We start from the raw sequence: 20,521 nt of genomic DNA on the forward strand, positions 1-20,521 counted from the left end.
GCGCAGTTAGCAGAAAGCATTTGAGAACAGTTTGGTATTAAGTCTAGATTTAAAACTGGCTACAGTTGGGGCCTTTTTGATGTCATCCGAAAGTTGGTTCCAGAGCTGAGCCGCATAGCAGCTAAAAGCTGCTTCACCATGTTTAGTTCTAACAGTAGGTTTTACTAACAGGTTTTTTACCTGGGACCTGAGAGGACGAGAAGGTGTGTACTGCTGAAGCATGTCTGACAGGTATTTAGGTCCTGCTCCATTTACTGATTTATAAACAAGCAATAGTGCTTTAAAGTCGATTCTGTGACTTACTGGAAGCCAGTGCAAGGATTTAAGAATTGGAGTAATGTGGTCAGTTCTTTTTGTTTTTGTTAGAATCCTAGCTGCTGCATTTTGTATCACCTGAAGCTGTTTAATAGTCTTTTTTGGAAGGCATGTGAACAGTCCATTGCAGTAATCAACCCTGCTGGAGATAAATGCATGAATGAGTTTTTCTAAGTCATGTTTTGACATCAGCCCTCTGAGTTTGGCAATATTTTTGAGGTGGTAAAAAGCTGATTTAGTTATCGCTTTCATGTGGCTGTTGAAATTTAGATCACTGTCAATTAATACACCAAGATTTTTGTCACAACCACACCAAGCTCTCCATCAACCACGCCCACTCTTGACTCTACTGAAAACACTGCTTCCTGCTCACTCTCCCCTGTCTACTAACAGGCCACACCTGCCCTCGTTGTCCCTCGTTTGTCCTAATTGCCAGCACTATGTAAACCCCTGTGTTTGTTCACTCATTGTCTGGCTTCACACTGAGCTACACGAACTTCAGCGCCTTGCTGCTTGAATCTTGCAGAGAAGAAACCCACGAGTTAAGTTGACTTTTGTGTTTGCCTATTGGACCTTTGCATTTCTATGACATTGTTGGACTCTTGCCTTGTTTCCCTTTGAATTGATCCAGTAACTCCTATGTTTGAAACTACTCCTTCCTCTGAGAATTGAAGAGTCCTGTTTTCAGTTTCTTTGTTTTGAATTCCTGCAAACCAACAAGTAAAATCTCAGAACTTGACTTCTCTGTGCCTTGAGTCTGTGTCTCGTAACAATTTAACAGTATCCTTTGCCTTCAACCCTTTTGTGTCAAGGAGAGTGGCAACCCTAAGTCTTTCCTCCTTTTTACCAAATAAAACAGTTTTTTTTCTTTGTTCAGCTGAAGAAAATTGAGACATCCAGGTGTTTTGTTCTATACACTGACCCATAGATTCAAGAGGACCATAGTCGTTTGGTGACAGAGCTAAGTAAATTTGTGTCATCTGCATAGCTATGATATGAAATCAAATTATTTTGGATGATTTGTCCAAGTGGGAGCATATAGAGGTTGAATAATAGTGGCCCCAAGATCGACCCCTGGGGAACACCACAGGTCAAGGACGTTAGTGTTGAGGTACAGTTTCCGATGGCAACAAAGAAGCTCCTTTCTTGTAGATATGATTTTAGCCAGCGGATAACTATGCCTGTAAATCCAACCCAGTGTTCTAGTCTGTGTAGTAAAACATTGTGATCAATGGTGTCAAATGCTGCACTAAGGTCCAGTAGCATTAGGACTGATGTTTTACCTGAATCTGTGTTGAGGCGTATGTCATTGGAAACTTGAATGAGGGCTGTTTCAGTGCTGTGATTTGCCCGAAAACCAGACTGAAAGTAATCAAAATACCCATTTGATGTTAGGAAGGTGGTTAATTGATTAAAGACTACTTTTTCAATAATTTTGCCAATAAAAGGTAGATTGGATATGGGCCTGTAATTGTTTAGCATGGAGGCATCCAGGTTATTCTTCTTGAGAAGTGGCTTTACAACAGCTGTTTTCAGTGACTTAGGAAAAGTGCCAGACAGCAGTGATACATTTACAGTTTGAAGGATATCTGACGCTGAGGTGAAAAACAGTTTTAAAAAAAACTGGTATGCAGAGTGTCTAATACACATGTGGAAGAGCTGAGTTTCTGTGCTGATTTTGTCAATTTTACCTTTAAAAAAAAGATGACTACTCATTGCATTTATTAGTTGAGAGAAGTTCAGGCGCTTATTGTGAGGGGGGATTTGTTAACTTATCAACAGTTGAAAATAGAATACGAGTGTTATTTGAACTTCTATTGATAATGTTATAAAAGAAAGACTGTCTTGCTTTGCATATTTCAGAGTTATATGTGTGGAGCATCTCTTTATGGATTTCATAGTGGATCTGAAGTTTGTATTTACGCCATTTTCTTTCAGTCTTCCTACACTCTCTTTTTAGAAGTTTTAGCCTCCATGGTGCTTTCTGTCTGTCCTTAACTTTCTTGAATTGTAATGGAGCAATGTCATCCATAATGTTTGCCATTTTTGCATTAAAGTGATCAAATAAGTCTTCTACAGAGTCTGACAGTTGACTTGACTTTAGTGAAAGTGCTTGCTCAAAGAGAGCACTTGTCTGATCATTTATGATTCTCCTTTTCACCATCATAGCTGTGTTTTGATTGTGTGGGGACATAGACACATCAAAGACACGCAGAAATGATCAGATAAAGCCAGGTCTTTAACAGCTGTAGAGACATCGAGACCCTTTGTGATAACAAGGTCAAGGGTATGGCCGAGAGAGTGTGTTGGCCCTTGTACTTGTGTGTTAGGGAGAAAGTATCGATTAGTGCAATGAATTCTTTGGCATAATTGTTTTCAGAATTATCCACATGCAAGTTTAGATCGCCTGATATAATAAGACAGTCAAACTCTATGCAAATGACTGATAGCAGTTCACTTAGGGCCTGTCCACACGGAGACGCTTTTTAGGTTAAACGCAGAGGTTTTGCTTCGTCTTGACCGAGCGTCCAAACGAATCCTGTAAACGCACTGTCCGAAACCGCACTTTTCTGAAACCTGGTCCCAGAGTGGAAAAATCTGAAACCGTAGCCTGTTTGAATTCGTTTAGACACCGAAACCGCACATCCTGCTTGCGTATCGATGATGTCATCGCCACACCTCAGCTGCCCTGGACTTGCACTTATAGTATTGCCTAACAATACTAGTTTTCATACATGACATTACCTACGATTACACTCCGTAAGATAAATATCACAACTGGTGCTGCGCAGCCCCGATAGCTTATGACTTGGTGGACTGAACACTGTATTTCCCGGTGTTTTTTTATGCATTCTAGCTACTGTCAGTGACGCGAGAGAACTTAAGTTATTAGGAAAGTGCGGTGTAAGTTTAGGCTACATTAATTTGTGCGTAGTGCCAGTGTCATTCATTTATTTTACATGTCTTACAACATATATACATGCATTCACAGTCGAGTGAAATCAGATATAAGCATACAAAGACGCTTAGAACTCACCTTAAGCCGATGGTAGCACACTGAATGCAAATGCGCGATTTGATGCAGGCAAACGTATTGACTGTTACTAACAAAGGTTTTATAGCAATAATATAAATGTGGCGACAGAATAGCCTAGAACTTGGGTAAGCCTTGCGTTTAGTAGCCTAATTGCGGTGATAGCCAAAACTAACGTGAATCACGGACTATCCTACAACCAAAGAAAGTAAAGGTGATTAGTAGGCCTACCTGCGTTGGCCAAATAAAGGACGGGACTGCACCCTTCACAAACCGTAAAATAAAATTTATTAGTTTTACAGTTGACTACAGTTGACAGTTCACCATCAGTCCACACAAACAATTCTGGTTTCCTTGCACTAGCCATTTCGTCATGGTCTATTCTGTCTGTTTGTAAAGCACAAACTTTGGTCAATTTCTGTAAAGAAACAGTGCCACCTATAGGCCTGGGGTATGAAGTAACGTGTTGAGATGGATCCGTTTGGACGCAAATATTCTTGATACGGTTCCAGGGAAGACGGAGGAAAAAAAGATCGGTTTGGTACGTGTAGACTAGGCCCTAGCTCTTCAAGAAAAACTTTAGCTGAATGTTTTGGAGGCCTGTAAATTGTCAGTAAAAAAATCTGAGGAGGAGACAGATATTCAAATGAAGTAAAGTCACCGAATGACGACTGATTGCACTGAAAAGAGGTCTTGAAAATTGTGGCTATCCCCCCCACCTCTTTTATTTGCTCTGTGTGTGTGTGTTACATGCTCTTATGGGTGAATATGTGTGCTTTTGTCAGTGGGTGTTATTTTGTGTGTGTGTGTTTGGGAATGTGTGTATGCTATGTGTTCTTGTGGGTGTATTTTTGTGTGTGTGTGTGTGTGTTTGGGAGTGTGTGTGTGTGATGTGTCCTTGTGTGTGTATCTGTGTGGGCTTTTGTCGTGGGTGTTGTTGTTGGTGTGTGTGGTTGGTGGAGGTGTGTGTGCGTGTGTGTGTGTGTGTGTGTTTGTTTGTGTTTGTGGTGGTGGGGGGGGCGGGGAAAGCTTGTGAGAAAGCTTGGACCTCAGTGAGTATGTTACGTGTATTAATGTGTGGTCTGACATTTATATGTGAGAGTCCTACTGCCAACCAGCTTCCGTTGGTTTTCTTTGTTAACGAGATGTCATGCCAAGATAGAAAGAAAGCAAAAATAAAAGAAAAGAAGAAGCACAAAGACACAAAAACATTCACATTACCCCTGTGTTTGAAATGTTAATGATTAATGATTTATTATGGACAAATATGGTTGGGACAGAACACTATGAAGAGTTTTTTTAGTCATTACAGATAAAATGTTTTGCTCAAAGCTTGCATACATTATATGTCACAAAGCCCACATGTATCAAAACTTAAGAGTGCCTCCTTTGCATTTCTGCTGGTTAGGCTGACAAGAGGAGCAGATGAGGTATCTTTGTGTGTGTGACAACATATTGCAACACTGACTGGAAACTTCACTGGAAAAATGACAGAGATGCATGGGTTAAGAACAGCTGTGGAGAAAAAAACCCCACAAACAGCGCCTTTTCTGCCTATGCCCGCAACATGACTGAATTCTACTCTTCTTGACGTCACAAAGCAGAGCAATCAAGTTTCCAGATGTTCAGGTGCATTCTACTTCAGAAGAATATTTCCATCTACTTTGTATATGTATATTGTGTCAGCACCACTAAACATGGATCCCGATATTCAATGAGGTGAACTGCACCTGAGATGAAATATAACTCTCTCTTTCTTTCTTTCTTTCTTTCTTTCTTTCTTCTGTGTGTGCTTGGGTTTTGGGAAGGCTGGGGTTTGTGGCTTACACCACAAAGAGGACCACAATCTAATGTTTGCTTGGTTGTATACCAACAACTTCTCAGACAATTGCATTAGCATCTTGGCAATGAAACTTAACAACTTTTCCTTCAGAAAACTATTTCCCAAGGTCTGTTACCTATTGTTACTGAACCCAAAACACTGTTGCTGTTTCAGCCGTTCAGCCTGATACGCAAGACAACTGCCCTTTCAAAAAAACACAACACAAAATACTTTGTTCAAAGCATGTCTCAATGTTAAAATGTGTCGATACTTAAGAGTGCCTCTTCAGCATATCTGGTGGTTTGATGTATACTCTTGGGGCTCACATGTAGATGAAGTCTCTCTTTATGTGTGAGTGTGTGCATGTGTATGTATGTGTGTGTGTGTGTGTGTGAGAGAGAGAGAGAGAGAGAGAAGGGGATGGGCGGTAGAGAGAGAGTGCAAGAGAGAGATAAGGCAACATCTTGCAACACTGACTACTGAAAAAAGGTACAGATGTGGTATAAAAACATAGTGTTTCTGTTACTGAGTGCATGCATATTATGTTCATTTACATTGTGTGCTTGCATGCACATAATGTAAGTGCATGTGTGTGTCTCACTGTCACTATAACATCCATACTGAATAGGACACAAACAAAAGTAGAAACAGAAACCAAGTGTGGTAAAAGCTGGACACAAACATAACCATGTGAAGTTACTTGAACGAGTTGTCATACCTGTTCTGTGTACTTCTATTTGTACTATGTGGTGGCGGTAATAGTAAAAAAAAAAACCCATCACATTAAAAAAAAAATGTAAGGTCGTTTTTTGTGGTCTAGTTTTATATCATCCATTTTGATGGCAAACTATCATGTAAAGAACAGATGCTGTTATCATTCTGACTGTTCTTGTGCTCTGGATCAGGAAACCTGCACAAATGAAGAAATAGCTTTTAAATTGTTCACATCCCGAATAGTGCCAAAGTACATCAACTAGTGAGATAATTAGCTTTTATCATGGTCAACTGTATTGGTGATATTTACTCATCTTACACAGTAGCATTACTGCAACATACTTGTCGTATCTTATCTCATCTTCTACACTTTTCATTACATTCCTTGATCACTGTATAGTGAATATAACCTATGAATCAAATAATTCGGTAACACTTTATAATAACTACACACAATTCATCATTTATTAAGCCTTTGTTACTTTAGTTAATGGTTTGTTCATCATTAGTAATTTATTGTTCATACATAATTTATCATCAGTAAAGCATTTGTTCACACAGTTATAAATGGTTTGTTCATAGTAAATAAGCCTACATCTAAAATATATTTATACATTATTGTTGATGCTTAATAAATGATGCAATAATATGGTTTTGATGAAGTAATATTTCCATTATTTAACAGTTGTTACATACACCTGCACGGTAACACTTTATTTTAATGTGTCACTGTTACAGTGTACCTACCTAATTAGGTACAGTGGTACAACCTGTGTAACAACATGTACTATCATTGTACTTGCATTATGTATTTGTGGGTACCTACATATAGTTGTTACATTGTAATACTGAGTGCTTTTACCAAACTTTGCCAATTTGCCTAGAGCTGACCTGAGACCTGCTGGATGGGGTAAATCTGGTCATGATTGCTTTACGCACACATTGTATATCAAATCTTTCTTAGCTCCAGTTAAGGCCTCATTGTCTTCAGTACATGTAACAGCTGTGCTGCTACAACCTTGTTACTCTTTGATACAGTGGAATAAACCTATTAAGTGTACCAGTTAATTACTTACATGTACATATGACATGTATGTTATGTCTTCGATGTCTTGGAACAGGTCTACTAATTCACTACATAGTACATATATTAACTGTGTTGGTACACACTTATTGCTCTTTGATACAGTGGCATAAACCCATTAAAATGAAGTGTACCAGTTAAGTACCTAATTACATATTACATGTATGTTGTGTCATTGGTGTCTTGGAACATGTCTGCCATTACCCTACATACTGTAGTACATGTATCAACTGTGTTGGTACACATTTATTACTCTTTTGATACAGTGGAATAAACCCATTAAAATAAAGTGTACCAGTTAAGTACTTACATCTACATATATACATCCTGTCAATGATGTTATGCATCCTGTAATTGATGTGTTGAAACGTGTCTGCTGTTACACCACACAGTACATGTGAATTAGTAGACCTGTTCCAAGACAAGACCTGTTCCAGTTTATTCCACTGTATCAAAGAGTAACAAGGTTGTAGCAGCACAGCTGTTACATGTACACTGAAGACAATGAGGCCTTGACTGGAGCTAAGCATGCTTTGTATATCAAATCTATCATGACCAGATTTACCCCATCCAGCAGGTCTCAGGTCAGCTCTTTGCCTCTGATGAAAATTTAGGCAAATTGGCAAAGTTTTGTAAAAGCACTCAGTATTACAATGTAACAACTATATGTAACAACTATATGTAGGTACCCACAAATACATTATGCAAGTACAATGATAGTAGCTAATAGTACATGTTGTTACACAGGTTGTACCACTGTACCTAATTAGGTAAGTACACTGTAACAGCGACACATTAAAATAAAGTGTTACCCTGGTTTATAATGGGAAAATGATTTCATTTAAAAGCGGTTGTTTCATTATTTATTAAGTATAAATCATGTACTTACAAACATTTTTTGGATAGGCTTATTTACTATGAACAAACCATTTATAACTGAACAAATTCTTTACTGATGATAAATTATGTATGAACAAGAAATTACTAATGATGAACAAACCATTAACTAATAAGTAACAAAGGCTTAACAAATGATGAATTGTGTGTAGTTATTATAAAGTGTTACCAATAATTCAAGTAAATAATTCTAATTGTTTATGGTCTCCACTAACTGGTAGCTTCATTAAACATATTCAGGTGGCAAAGCAATACAGAACTCAGGTAAAGGTCTTGTAGTGACAGTGATATCAAGACAAGGGCTATACTAGTTTTAGACAGGAACTTAAAGCCCTCTTGCAACGACAAAATATACAGTTCAATAAGGGACATGTTTGTGTCAAATGTGAAAAAGTCCAGACCAGTCCCAGAGAGTCCACATTTAAAGAGAGAAAACATTGCCATGGTTGCATAAAACCCTATGGTGTATTAACCAGAAACACATTAGGAGTAATGTCTACCAGATGTGTCTGGGGCTGCATGCAAACTCAAACCTCCTGATCCTTTGAATATGCATATTGTCATGGTCACTTCACTTCCATGCATGGCGCCTTCAGATGCATGCTCTCTCTGCAGTCAAGGAACTTCAAGATGAAGCTTCATCTCAGAGATGTATGGATAACTCAGGGAAGTGATAAGGCTTTTGCTCTGAAGCGTTTTGAGTGGATATGGTGGACTAGAATGAGTATAAACTGAAGATTTCAGGACACATGATTTTTCAATAATGTCACTAATGCCATTACATATCACCATGTCATAACTAATTTTGATTATACAAATAAAGGTTTTACTGCATTTCTATGCATTCCAACTCACAATACTGTTGATATTTGTCATATTTTTATAATGCTCTTGCAGCAACGGGATGGAAGGCAAATGTTTTTCAGCATATTCCTTTCAGTTTAGAATTACAGGGAGCAAGGTGAATAACGGGATATGCTCACATCCATCTCCACTCTTCTTTAAAGAGGAACTTTCAAAGATACCATGTAAAATGCTCTGAAGATGGCTTTTCTGGAATGCGAGCCAGAACGGTCTGTTGCACTCAGCTTTCTAATAATGTCAGTGTGTTTTATTTTTGTTTCTTTAAGAAGCCAAGACATGTTCTGTGTGTTCTCTGAGTGAGTTTTGAGAACCAGGTCATGTTCTGCAGGTTCTCTAAGGGCTTAGATCAAGGAAAGTGGTTTCTGATAAAACAGGAAGTGCTATCGGTGGGGGTAAAGTCCCTGAGAAGAAAAGTAAAGACAACTTTCATTTGTGGTCCAGTGACAAGGGATATAAAAAGGAAATGTGTTTCTGTGTTTGTGTCTGCGTGGATTTCTGTGTGTGGCTGTGCATCTATGTATTTGAGAGCGAGAGACAAAGAAAGAGAGAGAGAGAGAGAGAGAATGCGTTAAGTCATGATTATGTGACCAGCAAGTGCTTACTCCAACTCTGTGACCTGGCCTAGATAGCAGAGAGCCAGAGGACATTCCTCTGTCAGCGAAGAGCCTTCAGAGGACGTGGTCAGGAATGTCAGCCGCACTCACACGCACTCCAGATGCCAAGAGCAGAAAAAGTCCTTATGACCAAGATCTGAAAATGACCTCAAATGACCAACTCAGCTTTGTGTCTGGGACTCAGGGATTGAAAAGTGACATTCAGACACAGGCTGAGGAAGTAGGTATTATTTATTTTATTCATAAACCAGCTGGTTGCTATAATACACACAGTGGCATTCCTTTGCATAAATAAAAGTATTGCATAATTCAATTGCAGCCAAAATATTTTTTTTTCACTCCACTCCAGGAAGAGACCTATTTACAAATGATTTAGTTCAATAGCTTGTTTTTTTTCAAGCCATAACTGTCATGTCTTATTTATGAAATAGGCCACAACAAAGTCTGAGACTGATTCATGTGTAAAGGCGTGATCCAAAATACACAAAATGCCAGAGCCTTGGACGGACTTCCTAAAACAGTACACACATCGTGCACGCTTGGATGGGTTAGGGGGAACAGTCTGGCGTCTGATTAATGTCTTGTACAGTGAAGTCACTGAGGATGTCTGGCATCACCTCCCACCGAGTTTATTTAGACCCATGGGGAAGAGCATAACATTGCAAATGCAATAACATTGCAGACAGGAGTTTGGGGGCCATGAAATTGTGCCATGATAAATGTGTGTGTGGGGGTGGGGTCAATGAAGATGAATGACAGAATATCCTACTGTCTTCACAACTATTCAAAAATTAGGGTTACACTTTACTCGACAGTGTCGACATAAGAGTGACATGACACTCTCATGAACGTGTCATAAACAAGTCATAAACGTTTATGACGTAACACTTCTGTTATTAAGTGACATTCGGTTTTAGGGTTAGGTTTAGAGTTAGGGTTAGGTTTTATGTGTCATGACAGTGTCATGTGTTCACGACAGTGTCATGTCACTCTTATGTCGATACTGTCAAGTAAAGTGTTGCCAAAATTAGTCCACAGCTGATGCAATAACTCCTCTAATTATGAGGGAACCACTAACACACACACAGAGAGAAAGAGAGAGAGAGAGAGAGATGAAAGGGTTGTGGGATGTTGGGAATAAAAGAGAGAAATAGTAGAGAATACTACCATACCAGTGAGAGAGAGAGGGAAGTGACTGGGAGGGAGAAGATGGGACGGATATTGTGTTTGTGGGAAAGTCAGGGGGGGCAGGGAACTGAGAAGAGAGAAGGGAGTACAGAAGGAGGGAGGGGGGAGAGAGAGAGAGGGAGAGAGAGAGATGGAGGGGAGGGAGACTTTAGAAGAGTTAGCTCCTCTTCTCTCTCCTCTTCTGACGGTCCAGACGACAGCAAGCGGATGGCACGCAGCAGGGACAGAGGTTAGTGTGCCGCCACCAAACCTGTCTGCCCAAAACCGTGTGAATGTCTGTGTATGTATGACTCAGTATTCTGTTTAAGCAGCAGAAGTGCAAGCAGGTTTAATACAGGACAGACACACACACACACACACACACACACACACACACACACACCAAAACAAACTCCTTCACAGGATATTGCTTTGAACTTTTCTGTATGTGACCTCCAGCATTTATTCCAGTGTTTGCATTATGATTACAGCTTTCTATACCCCGCAAGTTCTAGTTCATCTTTTACATTTTATGTTCATTATATTTAAAGTTTTTTCTCTAATTTCTTAAACACTAAGAATGACTCTTCAAATGCAATTTCCGAAACTATTAACAGTTGCGGGCAATCTTTTTTACCAAACAAACACATATCCACTGCTTTACTCACAGTTTGTAATTTTGTAGCACAAAACCTTTTGCAAAACTGTTAAAGCAACTCACTGCCTTATAATTAGTTTGCAATTAAATATTACACTTCTAGCAAAACTGTGAACTGTTTTGATACAAAAACACTATTTTTAAAAAGAGTTAAGAATTGTATGATTTTACAAGACATTAATTCATTGTGGTTAGAGTGTAGGGTTTTGTGAAAATAGCCAATATTTGCAAAAATAAGCACCTTATAAATTGCAACGGAATTCCGCACACAAAAGAAACAGTATCACCAGTGCACTTACATGTGTTAATGGTTTAAATGCCATCGGAATTTCCTCTAAGAAAATTTCTAGGAGAACTCCCTACGGAGGGAATTACCTTCTGAACTCCGGGATCCCGTATGAAAATATAAAGGAAAGACTTTCTGTAATGCTTTGCCCGCAGTTCTCTTGTACTGTATGTGAACTACTGGCATATTACAGATGGTCTACATTTGTTTCATGAGAACATATATCCAAAAACAACAGAGCCTTAGTAATACAATGAAATCCAGTGCTTTACAAAAGGCCACTGGCAGTTTGTGGATTTTAGCTCTTCGGCTCAAGGTATTGTGGCTACAAAACAAAAGAACTATTGATTCATTTCTTCAAATAAAGTTCAATTAGACCATCGCCAAGAGGAAGAACTTATACTTTGGGAGAGACTCCCAAAAGACTCCAGGACTACATTCACACACACTGAATACACTGCCAGGCCTTTAGTGCAACAGCAAACTAAAGTTGGGCAGACAAATAGCTTAAACCTGTCTCTGCTTTCTTTCAAACTCTGGCCTGTGTTGTAAGTGACTTCACTTGCCTGGAAACAATCAACCTTCAACCAATAAACTCCAATCACGCAAAAGCCTCACACGCTCCAATAGTTCTGGACTGTCTAGAAAAATATACAGTACCTTCTCCGAATCACAAATTCAATGGGTAGTCTCTCTTGGTTGTGAGTCACTTTTAATTCCACCTGTATCTAACCCCAGTCATCACCCCTGTTTAGTATCTCCCTCAAGTCTGCTGATGTCACAGTATCCACGGTGTGGATGGAGTTTATCTCAGAGACACTCAGTTGGTGGACATGTGGAATAAAATGTGGTTCTGTCTTTTCTTGTACTTGTATCTCCCAGATTTATTTCTCAATAATGGGTCAGTGTGGGTATGGGTTATGTGAATCAAACCTCAAGTTAACCAAATACAGAGAGAGTGCTTGCACTGCTTCGAGTTATAAGGGGGCGCAGATGCAGAGGAAGTCGCTTTGTCCAAGTTCAGAGCTGACCTAATGGCCAGACAGGCACAGAGCCAAGAAAAGCAGTCGTCCACCAGAGCATAGGGAGAGTAGGTCAGATTCACTTGCCCATGAGTTCCCAAGTATTCTCTCCGGCCCACCCACACACGCACGCACGCTCAAAAACTCATATGCATACAAGATAAATGTGGTCAGGCACACATATTCAAAGACAAACCTTTATTCGTATTCTCTCTGTTTGCTATGCCATTTTGCCATCAAGCCCTAAAATTGTTTATTAATTTATTTCCATTACCATAAAATTACAAAGGCATTTTGGCAGGCACTCAGTGTTTAACGACAGTTACAATTACTGTGATGAATGGAGGTGCAAAACGCACACCAGAAAAGGAGGTGCTGGCAACCAGTAAAACACTTGCAAAAGGAGAGAAGTGCCACACACTCCCGAGTTACACATATAAGTCTTTAATGTGACAACGTTTCGGCCTGTCGGCCTTCCTCAGGACACGTGACACGTTAAGCAACACTAAAGAAGATTTGCTCTCGGGGTCCCCCTACAGTTGAGAAGTACTATAGACCCTTTCAACAATAAAAACAAAAACAATGCTTGAACATTCTATTTGGTTCCCAATCTACTTCCTCTGCATTAAGATAACATATGGAATGTTAAAAAGGAAGTCTTGTGGGGCCAACTATGATGTTGATAATGGAACTCTCTTGAAAGGGTCTATAATAAACAAACTAAATATGCGCCTTTGGCAACAAAGTATGAACATAACTCTGATACAATATAGAGGGAGGGAACCAACAGCAGTCTGTAGAAAGAGATCTCCGAATGCCTGTAGTAAAGCAGATCTTTTCCCTTTCGATTTCGGGTTGGGGGGGGGTGGAATGGGGGTCAGTGTTCCTACCCTAACACCAAACTTCCTATGGCTGTTTTACAAGTGATAAGACCTGCTTAGAGTTCGGCAGAAGTGCCGTTCGCCCTATTAAGAGTTTACAGTATGTGCTATCAACATGATTTTGGAAACGTTATTTTAAGGTAAAAAAAAACTCTTTAGGGGGCCTTTAAGACTATGTTAGAATATCTTAAAAACATTATAACCATGAGCAGACTTATTTATGAGGGCAGTCTATAAAGATGAAAGTGTGGCTTTGGCTACCTAGAAGATACATAAATGTTTTAGATTACATATTTCAAGGAAGGATGAGTCAAATAAGGAGAGTCAATCAGAGTGTACGTATCAGAGAGTTTCCAGGTTAACACATCCAAAAGCTTGGATGGCTCGGGTTATGTGATAGCGTAAAACTTTAACCACTGACATCTACACTTTGTTATGTTCATCCATCAGGCGCAGTCATGTTTGAGGCTCTTCTGTCAACTCTGCTCTTCTTGCCGTGGGTGACCCCTGTCCCCCCTACCCCCACACCCTGCCAGCGCTGCTGTGACCATCTAGAGCCACCAGAGGGCGACGTGGCACACATGCCCGAGATTCGCACACACATTGACATGACCATCCTGAAAGGTTGGCTTCTTGGTTTTTCGGATCCACCGCCATACTGACCATGGCCATGGTTTGCTTAGAGCCTCTCGCCATTTATGTAGGAAATCCGAGATGGAAGAATAGCTGGGTTGTCTTATTTCTTTCTAGCTCCCAAATACAGCTCATAACAGGAGACAAATAAAACCTGACTGTACAGACTGTCCAGATATTTTGCATAAATAGTAAATCAGTTTTAGTTGGACCTTGTTCTTTTTCAGCACTGTGTTCCAAATACAGCAACTGGCAGTACAATATGGAACCTGCAGAAGAAGAATCTAGAGGCATGCAGAATCCCATTGCAATATATAGCCTAACACCTGCTTAACAGATTTAGAGTCTGAATTGGACTTTCCAATACACAAGTCCCTGTGTCATAGGATGGGTAATAGGATGCAGATCTCCTCTCTGGCTTCTTGTGTGAGGCAATTTGTTCATTAGGCCTCTGTGTTGGATAATCAAAGGGCAGTCGAAGCAGTGAATCATCAAAACAGTGTGATTCCTGGCATCCTTCAGGCCAGTGGAGGCGGCGGTGTGAATTTATCTGCGTACTTTGGACAGACTGTCAGATAGGTATTTGGAGAATGTGCTGGAGTTGTATTTGGAGAAATGGTTGGAGAGGTATTTTGAGAACACACTGATTGGATCTCCATAATTTCCCATGCAGCTCCATTGACATCAAATGCTGTAATGTGGCAGTGAATGCATGGTGTATGAATGTGTGTATGTGTTCTTTACATCATTGCATTTTTGCCACTTTGTTTTACCCTCATGCACATGGAGACATTCTTTCATCTTCCTCTCTCTCTCTCTCTCTCTCTCTCTGTTTCTCACTCACCATCTCTCTCTTCCCAGGTGAGAAGGGTGATCGTGGAGAGAGAGGGACTCCAGGCATACAGGGAGTGGAGGGCCAGCCAGGCAGAGCAGGCCCCGACGGCCCCAAGGGCTCCAAAGGTGGGTCTGGGCCCCCAGGAGTCCCCTGCCAGCGGCAGCATGCGGCCTTCTCCGTGGGCCGCCGCAAGGCCCTGCACAGCGAGGAGCACTACCAGACGCTGCTCTTCGATGTCACCTTCGTCAACCTGGACGACGACTTCGACATGTTCTCGGGCCGCTTCCGCTGCCGCGTGCCCGGCATCTACTTCTTCAACGTGAACGTGCACACGTGGAACTTCAAGGAGACGTACCTGCACGTGATGCAGAACGACACGGAGCGCGCCATCGTGTACGCGCAGCCCAGCGAGCGCTCCATCATGCAGAGTCAGAGCCTCATGCTGCCGATGGGGCGCGGGGACCAGGTGTGGCTGCGGCTCTTCAAGCGGGAGAGGGAGAACGCCATCTACAGTGATGACACCGACATCTACGTCACCTTCAACGGCCACCTCATCAAATCTGATGAGGAGTGAGCGGGCTTGTGTGTGTGTGTGTGTGTGTGTGTGATGTCTCATAAAGCCAGGAGTCAGGAAGGATATATATGTGTGTGTGTGTGTGTGTGTGTGTGGGTGTGTGTATATGTGGGTGTATGTGTGCATTGGTTTGTCCCCCCTGGGAGGACATTTGACCTGTTTACGTACAGACTCTGTGAGAACGTACCAGAGCTGTGGAGACGTGTACAAGTGTACAAGCACTTATCAAGATGCAACTAAACCCTTGGGCTTTTCTCAATATGCGTTCTTTTCTATACTTGTGTTCTCATGAACTTGAAAATCATTCTGAAACGTCATCAATCACCAACGAAGTACTGTTCCAATTCACAAGTTCGCATTTATTCAAGAACGCATAACATTCCCGGAAGTGTTCTCGAATCGTTGGTTTTATCAAGGATGCATCGGGTGGTGACTTGGTGGCTTGAAGATTCCACAATGCATTACGTCAGCTCAGCTGTGACACTCACATAAGAGAAATGGCAGCATTGATACATAATAGGCCTACCTATCATAATTGCTGCTACAATCCGATCCATGTTTAGGCTATAAACGGTAGGCTACAGGCTTCACAACTAACGTTAATCATAACTGTCACTTAAACTGCGAACTTTAAATGTTGTTCCCGCCATCGACAAGTGAATATATTGTTATTAATATTTAGCCTAATAAAAAAAATCAATGAGAAACAAACTTAAACAAGCTGGTGAATTATATATTTTATTGTAAATGTCAGAAATACTGGGTAGACCAATAGAGCAATAGGTAAATGACTAGACTCCCGAGCTGTTCCAAGAGAAGCTGCCGTTGCCGTGAGTCTGGACTCACGATCTTAACTTTTCAAGTTCGAACTTTCAAGAACGGGAGACCGTTCTTTAGCGTACTTTGTATTGAGAAAAACTTCTTGTCTCTGTATGTCCTCATAGTGTCGTTAAACCTGAATTTGTGTGTGTGTGTGTGTGTGTGTGTGTGTGTGAGACTGACTCCATCAAAACTGAATGTGTGTCAGTGACAGGATGTTTTTGCGTTTTTAAAAAATAATAATTTTATATATCAGTTCCATCTTACGTCAGATGTTTAGATTTTATTTGTTTTTAAAAAGATGAGTTGGTGCTATAGTGGGTCATCAAAAGCAGTGTGCACAGCATGTCTGCTTAGAACCAAATCTTTGGTGCTATTGCAAGCTGTAGGTCTAGCTTTTTGATCACAATTTCCCTCTTTTTCAAAGCATGATCCAAGAGGTATTTTCTAGGCATCTCCCTGTAATGTGCATTCATTAAGTAAGGGATAATGGACGACACGGTGGTCTGTTAATGCACAGTCGAGGTTGTAAAACGGCCCCGACGCGAAGCGGGGGGCCGTTTAAACCTTGTAAGTGCATTAACTTCTGTGAACAGACCACCGTGGAGTCCATTATCCCGCTTATTCCACTGTTGCCACTTGCGTTGTGTTCATTTCCTGTTACAATTTAAATGTTTTAATCGCTAAAACTGTCTTGTTTGTAGAACTACTTTCTTCCGACACATATCAACTAATTTCTCAACTTGCAGGACAAACTGCCGTTACTAGTTCTAAATGGATGGTTGCTACGGCCAAAGGCCAGTCGTTAGTTCTATCTCTTCCGTTGTCTTTGAGCTTTGAAACATTGCTATTTTACCTAGCCTGCTGTCATCCATCTAGCTAAAAGCCACCTCCGTCATATGCTACAATGTTACAATGTTCTGAAAGTCTGCATTTTACAGCTTGGATGCGTGACGGTTCATTTAAACTTCACAACGAGTTTGGCGAATTAATTAAAAATAAAAGTGTGATACGGCCAAAAAAAATGGATCTACTTCATAGATGTGCAAATAACATACGTTTAATGGATGTTCTAAATTACGTAGGACAATGGGAAATTCAACCAAACAGTGGAATAAACAACTATACAGCTGCACCTGTCCCACATATCTCTTACAATCAACTTCCGCAACCACAACTAATCTTTTCAATTTCTGATTTTTACACTTGCTCTGAACCATTCCTGTGCCAGCTCTGGGCCAGCAGAACTGGCTCAGTCACTTCCCGTCTGGTTTGCTACCCTTTTGATTCATATCTTGGTCAAGAGAAGAAATCGGCCACATCAGTCGAACCACAGAGCCCCGTTCAAACACGGCTGATTATCACAGGGATTAACCCCGACACCTACAGTACACGTCACAACTTCATGCTTATGCAAAAACAAGATAGCATCAAAACCACTGTGATCGCAGTTCTGCAGACTGCTCAGCGAAAGCAGAAACCAGGTAACATGCGGAACATAAATACATGCACTTGTGCATACAGTATACATGCACCCATACACGTAGGTACACAGAGTCACATATTGTTTTAAAGATTTTCTTCTGTTATTATTTGGGCACTTGTAATGTATAGCATGCAATGAATAGGGTGATTCCAATTAAAACTCACTTTAAGTCACTCAGGGTTTCTCAAAGTTTTTGCAAATAACAGGATAAATACACAAGTTTTGTATTTTGAAATTTGTAAAATTATACCATTCATGCTCTAGGGAAAATGATTAGATGGCCTGCAATGTAATTGCAGCTTCAACTTGAAAGTGGAATTTAATGTTTATTTTAATGCAAATGTTCATCTAGGATATCACATAGACATTTACATAGGTATTCAGCATAAAACAAGACAGGTTCACTCTTTTTTTCTGATACAAATAAATTTCATACAGCCATGATTGATTCATACAGTCTAATTGTTCAGTCTAATTTGGCCAAGTGTCAAGAGTTTGTTATCACGTACAATGTGTAACCCTCATAGAGTTCAGTATGCACGTTTGCATTTAAAGTTAGCTGCCACAGGGCTATCTGAGTGTGCTACATTACCGACATATTGATTATAGCGCTGTAACTTTGCATGATGATCTCCCTGGACACACAAGCAAAAGATAAGAAAAGACTGCCGTGACTAAACTTGTTCTATGTGTCTTTGGCTACGTTTAAATGTGTCTATATCTGTGCATGTCTATGAGTGGGTGAGAAGTGAGTGTATGGTTGGTTCTATGTGCGTGTGTATACACGTGAACATGTGAAAGCTTGTGGGGGATTTTCACACAGGTAGAGAGCTGGTGTAGAAAAAAAGCTGTCCACCACAGGCCCTAGACCTCTGCGCAGTATGAAAGAGTCTGGGCCCCAACGTCTGCACATATGCAAACCAGGAAGTGAGAGAAACTTGTGGATTTCCTCTTATAGTTGCAACAAGCCCCGGCCCCATCACTACACACTCAGACACAGAGCAAAGAATGAAGGACAAAGAGCAAAAACACAGAAAAAGCTTAGTAACTAGTTAATAGATAACTGTTTATAAGCTTATCATGCCTGTTACTCCATGTTGTAAAACTCTATATGCAGGTGCTGGTCATATAATTAGAATATCATCAAAAGGTTGATTTATGTCAGTAATTCCATTCAAAAAGTGAAGCTTGTATATTATATTCATTCACTACACACAGACTGATATATTTCAAATGTTTATTTCTTTTAATTTTGATGATTATAACGGACAATTAATGAAAATCCCAAATTCAGTATCTCAGAAAATTAGAATATTACTTAAGACCAATACAAAAAAAGTTTTTTTAGAAATGTTGGCTAACTGAAAAGTATGAACATGAAAAGTATGAGCATGTACAGCACTCAATATTTGGGGGCTCCTTTTGCCTGAATTACTGCAGCAATGCGTTGTGGCATGGAGTCAATCAGTCTGTGGCACTGCTCAGGTGTTATGAGAGCCCAGGTTGCTCTGATAGTGGCCTTCAGCGCTTCTGAATTGTTGGGTCTGGCGTATCGCATCTTCCTCTTCACAATACCCCATACATGTAGGTTAAGGTCAGGCGAGTTGGCCAATTAAGAACAGGGATACCATGGTCCTTAAACCAGGTACTGGTAGCTTTGGCACTGTGTGCAGATGCCAAGTCATGTTGGAAAATGAAATCTGCATCTTCATAAAGTTGGTCAGCAGCAGGAAGCATGAAGTCCTCTAAAACTTCCTGGTAGATGGCTGCGTTGACCCTGGACCTCAGAAAACACAGTGGGCCAACACCAGCCGATGACATGGCACCCCAAACCATCACTGACTGTGACCCCCCCCCCACTTTTGAATGGATTTTGTTTCACAATCCTCTCCAGGGTACGGTTATCCCTATTGCCACTACCACATCTTTTCCAATTCACTTCGCCTCTCTATTAATGTGCATGGACACAGAGCTCTGTGAACAGCCAGCCTCTTTAGCAATGACCTTTTGTGTCTTGCCCTCCTTGTGCAAGGTGTCAGCGGTTGTCTTTTGGACAACTGTCAAGTCCGCAGTCTTCCCCATGATTGTGTAGCCTACAGAACTAGACTGAGAGACCATTTAAAGGCCTTTGCAGGTGTTTTGAGTTAATTAGTGAATTAGAGTGTGGCACCAGGTGTCTTCAATAATGAACCTTTTCACAATATTATATTCTGAGATACTGAATTTGGGGTTTTCGTTACTTGTCAGTTATAATCATCAAAATTAAAAGAACACTTGAAATATATCAGGGGGTATTTCAAGTATGTGGTTTGGTGACAAACCTGGGTAAGTTAACTCAGAGTAAGTGTGGTAAACCTCCTACAACAAGAGCCCTATGATTGTTTTGTTAGGAGAATGAAGCCATGCAGCTCTTCTATTAGGAGGTTTACCCCTTACTCTGAGTTAACTTACTCAGGTTTGTCACTAAACCACGTACTTGGAATACCCCCCAGTCTGTGTGGAATGAATATAAATCAACTTTTTCATGATATTCTAATTATATGACCAGCACCTGTATATGTAGTTTTTTAGCTGTCTTTGTACAGTTTAGTTAGTCTGTTCTGTTTACATTGTTGTCTCTATCTGTCTCTCTTGCTACAGAACCAAAAAAGAAGTCTGTTGTCCTATTGACTTGACTTAATGTGGTTGAGGACAGTTCATACTTTGCAGCCTTAACTTCACAGGCCTATGTTTATAGTTTTGTCAGGACTTACAAAAACATGTTATGCTTAATTGCCAACAAATGCCCACAGGTCAGTGTGAGTGCTCACTTACAA

The 20,521-nt window shown here is 40.5% G+C and overlaps 1 protein-coding gene across 1 annotated transcript; it reads left to right on the top strand.

Annotated features, from left to right (window-relative positions):
* Positions 1-10,702: 10,702 nt before the first annotated feature.
* On the top strand, positions 10,703-15,988 carry c1qtnf6a (C1q and TNF related 6a). Its single transcript, XM_048246167.1, has 3 exons — positions 10,703-10,761; positions 13,809-13,982; positions 14,853-15,988. The coding sequence occupies exons 1-3, from the start codon at positions 10,740-10,742 to the stop codon at positions 15,398-15,400; spliced, it is 744 nt and encodes a 247-aa protein (XP_048102124.1). The 5' UTR covers positions 10,703-10,739; the 3' UTR covers positions 15,401-15,988.
* Positions 15,989-20,521: the final 4,533 nt, after the last annotated feature.

Source organism: Alosa alosa, chromosome 6, assembly GCF_017589495.1.
Source record: "Alosa alosa isolate M-15738 ecotype Scorff River chromosome 6, AALO_Geno_1.1, whole genome shotgun sequence".
In the NCBI taxonomy this organism is placed as follows: domain Eukaryota; kingdom Metazoa; phylum Chordata; class Actinopteri; order Clupeiformes; family Clupeidae; genus Alosa; species Alosa alosa.